At 37.1% G+C, this 12,314-nt stretch overlaps 1 protein-coding gene across 3 annotated transcripts in view; it reads left to right on the top strand.

Moving 5' to 3' along the window:
• The first annotated feature begins 8 nt into the window (after positions 1-8).
• Positions 9-12,314, top strand: part of ap3d1 (adaptor related protein complex 3 subunit delta 1) — a 41,792-nt gene continuing 29,486 nt past the window's right edge. For 2 of the 3 annotated variants that reach the window (XM_067416022.1, XM_067416020.1), the window contains exon 1: positions 9-305. In XM_067416022.1, the coding sequence (XP_067272123.1) occupies positions 210-305 (96 nt within the window). In that variant the 5' untranslated portion in view covers positions 9-209. The remainder of the gene's footprint in view (positions 306-12,314) is intronic. The other variant, XM_067416021.1, reaches the window with a different exon arrangement.

The following is a 12,314-nucleotide window of genomic DNA, read 5'->3' as shown; positions in this document are numbered from 1 at the left end:
GTTTGTCAGTCAGGTGATCGGTCCGCCATTTTGTCAGCCATTTCCTAGACTGGTCCGCTGCAGATCAGCACTTACAGAAAGAGCAAAACCCCTCCTGCACAGGCCGCTGTTCGGGACTAGATGAGAGACTAGCGCTCTTGCGGGCCGGTCAGTACTCAGTTAAAGCCCGTGTTTGCGGTTCGGTCCGGTAGGACAGGAGGGAAATCATCATGGCTCTGAAGATCGTGAAGGGGAGCATCGATCGGATGTTCGATAAAAACCTGCAGGATTTAGTACGTGGCATTAGGAACCATAAGGAAGATGAGGTGAGACACTTGTATCAGCATATTTCCTTTTATATTGTTAAAATCAGAATGGGATGTTTTTGTAAATACGATTAAAACGCAGCTGGTATAAATGAATCAAGTTGATCTCGTATCAGTGATCTCAAATCACCTGATTTCAGGTGAGCTAACGTTAACCGGCCATAACCTGAAAAATTTGCTTAGACAACAAACTATATATATATATTTTAAACACAACTCATAGTTATGTTAGAGATTTAACGTTTGTGTGGCAAGTGACAGCTGTTCATGTTGTAAGAACATTCTGTCATCGTTTTGTTTATCATGGATGAGGCCAGTTAGCATTGCTAACGGTAAAGACACATGTATAAATTGGTTCTGCAAAATAGATACAAATATGATTCTATCTTGTTTTTTTGTGTGTAATTATGCATGTGATAAATATATTTGGTGCGCTAAAAGTGTTAATGTTAATTCAATCTAGCTTGCATCACTTGTGTGTATGTGTGTGTGTCATGAGATTGGCCGTGTCACAACCTAGTGAGCAGCCTATCTAGGAGACAGATGGGGGGGGGGGGTGTTCGAACACGTATGCCCTGTTCGAATCGATTATTCGAATTCTACTACATTTATAAAATGCTCTGTTTTCTGTGTGAGATTTGAATGTTCTGATGGTTATACTACCCACAAATGTTAGATTCAAGTGTTCGAACGCTCCAAAATGCCGATAATTCTTCCATTTATTAGTTCAAACGCACCCATGATGTCCCACTATTTGGTACAGTCCTACATTTAAAATATGAACTAAATATTATTGTCAAACGTTTGAACTTACATTGTGTTAGATTGGAACGTTCTGATGTGCTTATGATGGCCACAAATGTTCGTTTCGAGTGTTCGAGCACGATGTGAATATGTTCATCCATGATGCCGTAATTCCTATATGATTCCTAAAAACATTGAATCAAAATAGTTGAACAGACATGTGATTCGATTTGAATGTTCAAATCATAGACTGTAAAAAAATATGGACGTAGTGTCAGTGACGTCACCCATAGGATTCCGATAAGCCGTTCTGAAGCGTAAAGTAGGGGCGAGCTGGGCGTTGCCATCTTGTGAGCGAGTCAACGCGTGTCACTCCCGGATAACAGAAAATGGGCAAAAAGGCGGGATGTGCGCGGAGCTGAGGTGACGCAATGACTATAGACGGCGGATAAATGGCTATCCACCTGTAACCACGCCCTTAATTATGCAGAACCTTAAGGCTTTATATAACGTAAACGAATGAGTTATAAAAAAATTCACCCCCCTCAGAGTTGTCATGAAGATCAAAATTAGCCTTATAAGCCAAAACCACAATTTGTACCAGGCTGTAAACATGTTTTTTTCTGCTTTAAAGTTGAGAATTTTAACATGGGGCTCAATGAGATTCTGCTCCCTTCTGGAGCCTGCCTCTAGTGGCCAGTTAAGGAATTGCAGTTTACATTACTTCCGTATTGGCTTCAAGAGAGATCGCGGGAGGTTGCCGCTTGGTTCAAATACACAAATGCTGCCGACTGATGTTTTATTCGACTGGTTAAATGCGCCTGGGATGTGACAAATGCTCAGCTCAAATGTTAAAAACAACGCAACCACTTACAACACAAAATGTTCATATGCGGCCGATTTGAATGCTTACAATGCTGTTGCACTGGGACACATCAATGCAAAGTTTGAAATACAGCTCTTATTAGAATGCTGTCATTCTTAAAGTACCAGTACTACTAAAATGTGGTACCTTTTTAGTCCCAGTATATTAAAACGCAATAAAGACGTCGTTACAAAGCCCATCTCACTACAGTGGCTCTACAATCATTTTATGAAGCGACGAGAATAGTTTTTGTGTGCGAAAAAACTAAACAACGACTTTTATAGTGATGGACCAATTTCAAAACAAAGTTTCAAACGTTATGAATCAGCAGATTGATTCATGATTCGGATCGCGTGTCAAACTGCTGAAATCACGTGACATTGGTGAACCGAATACTGAATCAATCTGCTGATTCATAACGTTTAAAACTTTGTTTTGAAATTGGCCTATCACTATACAAGTCGTTGTTTAGTTTTTTTTGGGCATAAAAACTATTCTTGTCGCTTCATAATAGTGAATAGTGAGATGGGCTTTTAACGACGTCTTTAGTGGCTTTTATAGGTCTTGAAAGAGGAAATTACATTGATGTCAATGAAGGCCTTTCTGAGCCATCGGATTTCAACAAAAATATCTATATTTGTTTTCTGAAGATGAACGGAGGTCTTACAGGAAGTAATTAATGAGAGAATTTTCATTTTTGGTTGAACTAACCATTTAATTTGTATTAAATTTGTCTTATTGTACAATGTTTTATTTATATTTACATGTCATATTTTTCAATGGAATTATGTTGTCAATGTCATATTGATTGTAATCTGCTTATTTGCTTTTTAAATATATTTTAAGAGAACTATATTGTGATCTAAAATGACTAAATGTATTGTGAAATAAGATTCTGGTCATGTCACTTATGCCTATCCCAACTTTTTTGATAATGTGTTTTTTAAAATGTATTTATAAAACAACAATATTTTAGTCAGGTATCGTATAGTGACAACACTAGTTCAGATGGAGTCCAAAATATCCAAAAAGTTTGATTTTTAAAAGTTAGAATAGGCTTATAACCCCCCCTAATATGTTCGATTCAAATTTATCTGAGATTCCCAAAAATGTTGTCTAGGTAGGCAGCTGACTAGGTATTGAGACACAGCCGTCGTCTTGGATATAAAATCAGTCTGTCAGTTTCACTACAGCGTCAGGGAATAGAATCGCTGGTTTCTTATCATTTGTTTTGTGATCTGTGGTTGAAATGAAGATGAAATGTTGAACGAGATGTGGAAGTAGGCCTCAGGCTGCCTGGTAACCTATAATGACAAAGCTGAATTTTCTCTTGCAATATGCTCCATCCTCGCCCCTCCCTTGGGGGGAAAAAAGGAACAAGATGCTGTGAAACAGAGCATTTAAAATCACAAATAGGGCTTCTCTGCTTTTACTTCATTATGGCATCAGAATTGTTCCCTTTTTGGAAGATTCATATTGATTTTATTCACCGGTTTACCTTTCCAGACATCAGATCAGTTATTTACGTGTTATGAAATGTAATAAACGCAGAACGCTGAAGTGATGTTTTCAGGTGTTTCTGATGTGCCATAGACGGTGAATGTATCATTTCAACCTTCTTGATCAACAAGCATTGTCTGATGTGGCCTTGAGTCTGTGGCAAAAAAATGTCGAATCATGATCGCACCCACTCATCTATAAAAAAGTTACCACTAAAATAACAACAACTTTTGTATTGGATATGTAATTATTTTTGCTGATTTGCTCTATTGTTTTCCTTGGCCGTCATCTAATGCTCACGTGAAGTTAATCTTTAAAATCACTAATAATTTTGAGTAACATGTTAAATGTAATCTTTGTAATATCTGAAAAAGATTCATACTGTTTATAGTATACTGTCCTACATTTATTTGTAACATTTAAAATTATTGATTTTATATTTTATTTCTTCTATAACATCAAGAAAATCGAGTAAAAATATTTTTTTATTTTATATAAATCTAATTTATTTCAGAATATTGTAGCTTTTACATATTTAAATCTGCATATTGCCCACAAGGGCTTTTTTTTTTTAACCTTTTAGAAATGGCTTTTTTCACTAATCTTATTATGCCTCATCTTTTATTTTAAAATCTTAAATTTGATCACTAAATTTAGTTAGAATAATACGACACTGTAGGTCTGTTACCAATCAAATTAAATCACACACTGAAACAACTGCATTAAATAATGTTTTTGAAAATATAAACAAGAAATGTTGGGGGAAAATTTTAAACATGAAACTAAACTGCCAGTAGGTGGCGCCAGGTGACTTCTTAATGAGTCATTAGCTGTCTCTCATTTCGTTAAATTTCGAAGGCTGCGTCCTCCAGAGGAACATCCTGTGTAGGATGCAGTATACGGAGTGTCCTCAATCAGAATTAAACGAGACGTCCTTTGTTGGACACACAGGCAGGAAGTATCACGTTGCTATGCCAACACGTTCAACCTTGTTGCGCTCTCACGTCAGTTATATGAATAAAAATTGTATATAATTTGAAAATGACTATGAAATGTTTCTTGTCTTGACAGCAATATACTGTTCTAAATATTTAAAAAAAGCCCTAAACAGTTGTAATCCTGTTAACCACAACTATCTGTTTGAAGAAATAGAGCTTAAAAAACAAAAACAAGCTTAAACTACTTGCATTTAAACACCACACCTACGCTTGCATGTATATCTGGCAGTGGTGCCGTTTTTCATATAATATAAAAAATATATGCCGGTTGTTCACGGCGACGCAAAGAATTGTGGGTTATCTCCAGCTGTGAAGGATACACCTCATGCACACTCCGAAATCCTGTGAAAGAAGGGCAGATTCGAAGGTCACATCTGGAGTGTCCTACTCACTTTTTTGAAATGAGACGGCCTTATGACGTATGCAGCCTTCGAATGTGACCTCTGAAGGATGCAGCCTTCTGAAATGAGACACAGCTATTGAGTCATTCATTCAAACGATTCGTTCAAACGACAAGAATTAGGCGGTTCTTTACGAATGGGTCATTGAATCTTTGACTCAACCGATTTGCTTAAAGCGCTGAATCATTCAGTAATGAGAACACGGTTTGAGTGTTGCTGTGAGATGCGCTTTAGTTCTGCCATCTTTGTTTGGAACTATGATATATAATTGAACTGTTGTTTATTGGACTAAGTAGTTAGTTGGCAGCACATCATTACAATCTTGACTCTGGTTTGACTGGTTTTGGTCCCCTACTTTAATTTCAATTAAATTTCAAACCATGTTTTAATCACACCTTAAATGCCAAGCATTCGAACGAAAAACTTGCTTTAACGTTCCAGTTCTATTCTCCCGGCCCTGTTTAATCTGCAAACATCTGGAGTCAGGTATCAGCAAGGCTTCTTCAATGTAACCTGTACCGGTGTACCTAGATATTGTGTCTGTTACCTGGCCAACAGAGGACAGTGCTGTGAAATATTCATAGCCTCCTGAATGAACTGTCAGACTGTGTGTGTGTTCACTGGTCTGTTTGCTCTCTGCCTGTGGTTTCATGTGAGATCTCTATATTTGTTTTCCACATGAGGTGGGTGTACTTGGCCTAAGCACTGGCTGGGTCTCAGAACTAGTGAGCTGCCTGGTTTTTTGGACACCATAGCTGCGCTTGAGCCAAATCATTTTGATAAAAGCGTGTTTGAATATTCGAGTCAAATCATTTTGTGGCATATTGAACATGCTGGTAGTGCTTGAGGAAGGAAGGTGCTCCTCAGACTGTGCTCTCTTGTTTGCCTGAGAAGGACATTGAGTTCATCTTCATACTTGACTGATGGTTTGCTGAGCTGGTCAAATCCAACTCTTCGCTGTCTAACAAATATTTCATTCATGGCAATGGTCTGAAATTACCCATAATGCATGATTCATTAGAACTGAATGAGGATGGGACAAGGAACATCTTCTGGAGAACCTTTCCCTATGGTTTTGTTCTTACAGGGATGAAATTACCTATAATGCATCATTCATGACGATTTGACATCTAGTTTTCTCTCTAGTTTAATTTTTACTGGGTCAAAATGACCTATAAATCTTTCCACTTTTTATTTTGTTTTTGCTGCCAGTCACCGCCAGTATTTTAAAGGTCCCGTTCTTCGCGTGTTTTCGAAGCTTTGATTATGTTTACAGTGTGCAATATAACATGAGTTCATATTTCACGTGTAAAAAAACACAATATTTTTCACACAATTGACTTATCTGTACAGCGCTGTTTCCTCTGTCCTAAAAACGGCCTGATGATTTCCTTGTTCTATGAAGTCCCTCCTTCAGAAATACTTAACGAGTTCTGATTAGGCCAGCGCTTCCCGTGCTGTGATTGGACAGCAGCTTAGCGCACGTTGCCCGGAAAGGTTCCGCCTCTTACCATAACGGGTACGCGCGCTCAATGTTATTGCAAAAATGTTTATATTGCCTTATCAATTTGAGCCGGAATCAGACCCGGAGAATATCGAAGAGGATCGATTACAACCTGCTCAGGAAAGACTTTTGCTGGATGTTTCAGAATGGTAAGCTGTCTATTCAGTAGTTTAAACTGATCATTACAAACACCAACAATCGATGGTGTCTGAATGAATTACTACACTTTTATATGCTAAGTTTTTCGGATAGTTTCAATTACCATCTAACGTTAGTTAACAAAGCTAAACAGCGTTGCACTTTGTGTAATGAGTTACATAAACTGTTAAACGGGCCGACTTAAATAATAAAATACACTTACCGGTTGTCCACCATAAACAATGCCTTCTCCAGACAAAGAGGGAACTGCGTCATCTTTTAAGAATAATCTTTCTGCGAATCCGGCATTAAACTGATTGAGATTGAGGAAGCAGTCCTCAGCAAAATGTGCTGCACATAGTTTTAAATTGTGATTATAATTTTCCGGAGCCGAGTTAAACATAAACTTTAGCCATTGATCTCTACGTACAGCGTCCGTGGGAGGGCCAAACAAAGGTGATTTGACTCCGGGATGAAAATAACAGCGTTTCAATGGCATGGTGACAAACACACTCTACAAAAACAACGCTTCCTATTCTCGACCTGCGAGAGCAAAAGGACAACACCCCCGAATTTGCGTGTTCTTGTGGCTGGAGGGTTCGTCAACAAACGGTTTTAGTTGCGTCATTAAAGCAGGAAGTGCAGCGGTGTAGTCCAAACCGGCCGTTCGCTGTAGGCTTTGAAAGGGAACTTCTGTTAAATATTCATGAATATTTATGTCTAATATCTGTCATCTCATAAATTTCCTGGCTCCCAGAATATTTTGTTTGTTTTATTCTAGCTTGGTTTCATGAAAAAAAGAGCAATTTTCTGTCTCCGTTGGTGGTAATTAATTACCCATAATGCACCATTCATAAAGAGCCAAAATCTTTTGGAGGTCATTCTTTTACCCCATATTTTCCCATAATGCATCATTCCAATGAACTGCATGAAGATTCAACAGGAGATCCGTCTTTTACCTCATGTTTATGTTTGTACGAGGTCAACCATAATTCACCATTCACTAGAATTTTCAGATGGGGCAGGAAAACCTTCTGGAGAACCCTTATGCATCTCATTTTTTTCAGTCTTACTGGTTGAAAATGATCTGTAATGCATTATTCACAAGAATGTTTAAAAAATGTGACACATTTTCTGGAGAACCTTTGTTTACCTTGGATTTTCAGGATTTTAAATGATCCATTCTCAAGGGGTTGTAAAGATGTGACTGGAAAAATGTGTGGAAAATTTACCCCATATATTTTTATTTGTAAATCACTCATAATGCACCATTCACAAGAATTTTAAGATGTGACAGGAAAAAACTCGGAGAACCTTTTACCATATGGGTGTGCGATATTGACAAAAAATTATATCTCAATATTTTCTGGGATTTTCTCGATAACTATAATTAGACGATATTTTGCTGAGTGTGTTATTGTAATACTACATTGGTGCTTGATGAGCGTTGAGGCTTGCGCTGCCTGTCTCTTTGTGAGAGAGATTCGTGGAGAAATCAAAACAATTGAGCAGCAATATAAACTCACAGAAGAAACATACTGGGGTAAAGCTGAGTTTTTTGTAGTTGTTGATATTTATGATTTATGATATAATTGGTAATAACACAAGTCGACTTTGCAATCGTGAATTGTGTCGCATAAATGGTGTAGCCTAGTTCGATAAACAAGTAGCCTAATTAATATTAAGTTACTTACATTTTAGATCCAAACTACCTTTTTTGTTCCATTTCACCCATGATTTCACCGACAAAAATAGTTCCAGAGGAAAGCAACACTCAGCGCGGTGTTTTGTAACTAAATGATTCAGCGATTTGAATGAATCATTTGAATAAACGATTCAATGACTCGCTCATGAAGACGATCACTTGCTGCCCCCTATTGGCGGTTATGCTTAAAAGTATGATTGCATGTTTTTATTTAGAACATCAATCTTATAAAATTATTTATTGCAGCTGTATTTTTTGCAGTTTAAATTATTTAGTTTGATTGGTAACAGCCTATAGTGTTTTTACTATTATAACTGAATTTATTAATCAAATGTAAGAATTTAACATGAAAGATGATGCATACATTTAGATACAAGATTTAAAAAAATGGCCTTAATAAAATTAAATAACGCCCTTGGGTGAATATCACAAATATGCAGATTTAAGTAGGCATATGTTAAAGCTGATAGAACACTGATGAGAATATTACTACAGAATCAATAGATGTATACCACCAATTTAATTTAATTTGATTAAATTAATGTTTAAGTTGATATTTACAAGAAATATTGTAACGGTTACTAACTTTTAACTGCTGTAAAAAGCACCTTATTTGTTTAAAGTGTTTGCAAACCATATGTTTTTGCACTTTTGTTCATTTAGCAGCACTTTTGTATTCCTTATTGAATTTTGCGCGTACTGCGATTAATCACAATTAATCACAGAAAAAAATGTGTGATTAATCGCGATTAAACATTTTAATCTTTGCCCAGCACATATATATATAACATTCATGAAAGGAAAAAATACATTTAAACTTATTAAAAACTTAAAGATTCAAACGGTCATGAATCGAATTGCTTATTCATGATTCGGATCGCCAAAGTCACTTGATTTCAGCAGTTTGGCATTTTGACACGCGATCCAAATCATGAATCAATACGCTGATTCATGACCGTTTGAATCTTTATTTGAGGTTTGAAAACAAACGCCGAAGAGAAGATAATGCTGAATAAAGTCGTAGTTTTTGCTATTTTTGGACCAAAATGTATTTTCGATGCTTCAAGAGATTCTAATGAACTAACTGATGTCTCATATGGACTACTTTGATGATGTTTTTATTCCCTTTATGGGAATGGACAGTATAGTGTGCATACACTTAGATACGCTCTCGGACTAAATATAAAATATCTTAAACTGTGTTCTGAAGATGAACGGAGGTCTTACGGGTGAGGAACGACATTAGGGCGAGTCATTAATGACATCTATTAAATTTTTGGGTGAACTAACCCTCTAATCTGTCTTATTCACTGAATCACTGATTCTAATGATTTGTTCAAAAAGCTGATTCATACAGTTAAGAAAACACTGCGTGTGTTGCTCAGAGACGCGATTACAGTGCTGTGACTTTGTTTTGAACTATTCTCGTTGGCGAAATAGACAAAAAATGGGCAATATGGTGTCTAAAGTCTAATCTTCAAGACTGCATCACGTAGTGTGCGCACACACACTCTGGGGTTTGTGTGTGAGGGATATACTCGATAATGTCAGATCGCACATCGTTAAAATTACAATTACGATATTATCGGAGACGATATATATCGCACACCCCTACTTTTACCTCATATTTTCATTCTCCGTGGGAGGAAATCACTCCTAATGCACCATTCACAAGAATTTTGTAAAGACGTGACAAGAACCTTCTGGAGAACCTTTGTTTACCTGGTATTTTCTCTCTGGGCTTAAATAACTCATAATGCATCATTCACAAGGGTTTTGTAAAGATGTGAAATTCTTCTGCAAAACCTTCATTTACCACATATTTGCGCACTACCCCAGAGAAGACGTCTTGCTCTCCTTCACTGTGGTAAACGAGGGGTTGTGCCCATCTAATGGTTGAATTCTTCCCCTCCTGTCACTGCTCTGGCTGTCTCATGACTAAAGACACATGACCACCACACTCGCCCCATACAACAGCACTCTGTGTGTCTTCCTGAGATGCAGAGAGTTGTGTGTCTGTGTGCTGTGTGTGTCAGTGCTGGTTGAAGTTTTTTCTCTTCTTTTTTTTTTTTTTTAATAATTTACAATTTAATGTCACTGGCCATGAGATATTGTGGTCTGTCAGTTCTCTTAGTCATTCATTGATTCTGCACGCACAAGCATACTGGCCTAGTTTTTTTTGTTTTTGTTTTTTATTGTTATTTTTAGCTTCTGGGTTTTAACAATGCATCTTTGATTGACTTGTGTGTATGTATGTGTGTGTATATATATATTAGGGATGCAACAATACAGTTAGTCCACGGTTCAATACATACCTCGGTTTTTAACCACGTTTTTTCAGTTTGGTTCTTTTGCTATTCTATTCTTAGGCGGCAGGAACAGAAAAAGGTTAAGGAGAAAATGCTTTTATTGCATATCTTTATTTTGCTTAAAAGATTTGAAAACCCTTACTTAAACTTAAAACTTTACTTTAAAAAACCCTTGTACACATTCCTAGTGTATTGTATAATATAAAATAAATATATATAAAGATTTACAGTGGCAGCTCAGAGATGTACAGTAGCATTTAAGTATGAATTTGAATTAATAAATGTAGGCTTAAATTAAAACTACATGGTCTTCAATATACAACATTGATTAAAAGCTACTGTACTAAAGGTCTTGTTTTTTTTATTAAAATCATTTTAGAGGTGAACTGTCCCTTTAAGGACCGCGTGTTCACTAGGCTGTGCTGCAGTCAATTGAAGACCTGCTCGCATCTCATATTTAGACGCACGCGATTTTACTTTCACTTTAGACAACTGGCTGTGTTTATACATGTGACCCTTGTATGTATTTGACAGTATTAGTGCAGTAAGACTGTCCAGTAATCACGTGTGTTTGACAGACGTTTAGTGCGCACGCTCAATGCAAAACTGTGCATAAGCACGCAAATTAAATGTTTACCCGCCAATGCTTTAAAACGCGGCTAAAACCCCCTAACTTTAGTGCATATGATTGGATATTTGCTCATATCAGTGAAACCGCTGCAAATAAGTATTTGAACACCTGAGAAAATCAATGTTAATATTTGGTACAGTAGCCTTTGTTTGCAATTACAGAGGTTAAATGTTTCCTGTAGTTTTTCACCAGGTTTGCACACACTGCAGGAGGGATTTTGGCCCACTCGTCCACATAGATCTTCTCTAGATCAGCCAGGTTTCTGGCCTGTCGCTGAGAAACACAGAGTTTGAGCTCTCTGCAAAGATTCTCTTTTGGGTTTAGGTCTGCAGACTGGCTAGGCCATGCCAGAACCTTGATATGCTTCTTACAGAGCCACTCCTTGGTTATCCTGGCTATGTGCTTCGGGTCATTGTCATGTTGGAAGACCCAGCCTCGACCCATCTTCAATGCTCTGAGGGAAGGAGTTTGTTCCCCAAAATCGCGCAATACATGGCCCGGTCTCCCTGTCCCATGTGCAGAAAAACACCCCAAAAGCATGAAGCATTTGAGGGTCAGAATTCTAGCTGATAGACAGGTGTTCAAATACTTATTTGCAGCTGTAGCATACAAATAAATAGTTATAAAATTATATATTGTGATTTCTGGAAAAAGATTTTTGATTGTCTCTCACAGTGGACATGCACCTACGATGACATTTTCAGACCCCTCCATGATTTCCAAGTGGGAGAACTTGCAAAATAGCAGGGTGTTCAAATACTTATTTTCCTCACTACACACACACACACACACACACACACACATGTTGGTCTATGTGGTTTACAGGGACTCTCCATAGGCGTAATGGTTTTTATACCGTACAAACCGTATTTTCTATCCCCTTACACTGCCCCTGCCCCTAAACCTACCCATCACAGGAAACATTCTGCATTTTTATTTTCTCAAAAAAACATCATTTAATATGTTTTTAAGGCCGTTTGAATTATGAGGACATTTGATATGTCCTCATAAACCACATTTATAGTGTAATACCAGTGTAATACCCATGTAGTTATACAAATTTGTGTCCTCATAAACCACATAAACAGGCTCACACACACACACACACACACACACACACACACACACAACTGTAATATTGTGAAATATTAAAAATATTCAATTAAAATAATATTTGTTAATTTGTTTTCTATTTGAATATTATTATAAAATGT

This window comes from Pseudorasbora parva, chromosome 14 (assembly GCF_024679245.1).
Source record: "Pseudorasbora parva isolate DD20220531a chromosome 14, ASM2467924v1, whole genome shotgun sequence".
NCBI classification, from domain to species: domain Eukaryota; kingdom Metazoa; phylum Chordata; class Actinopteri; order Cypriniformes; family Gobionidae; genus Pseudorasbora; species Pseudorasbora parva.
The sequence above is the reverse complement of the archived record's forward strand: the minus strand, read 5'-3'. Positions and strand labels throughout refer to the sequence as shown.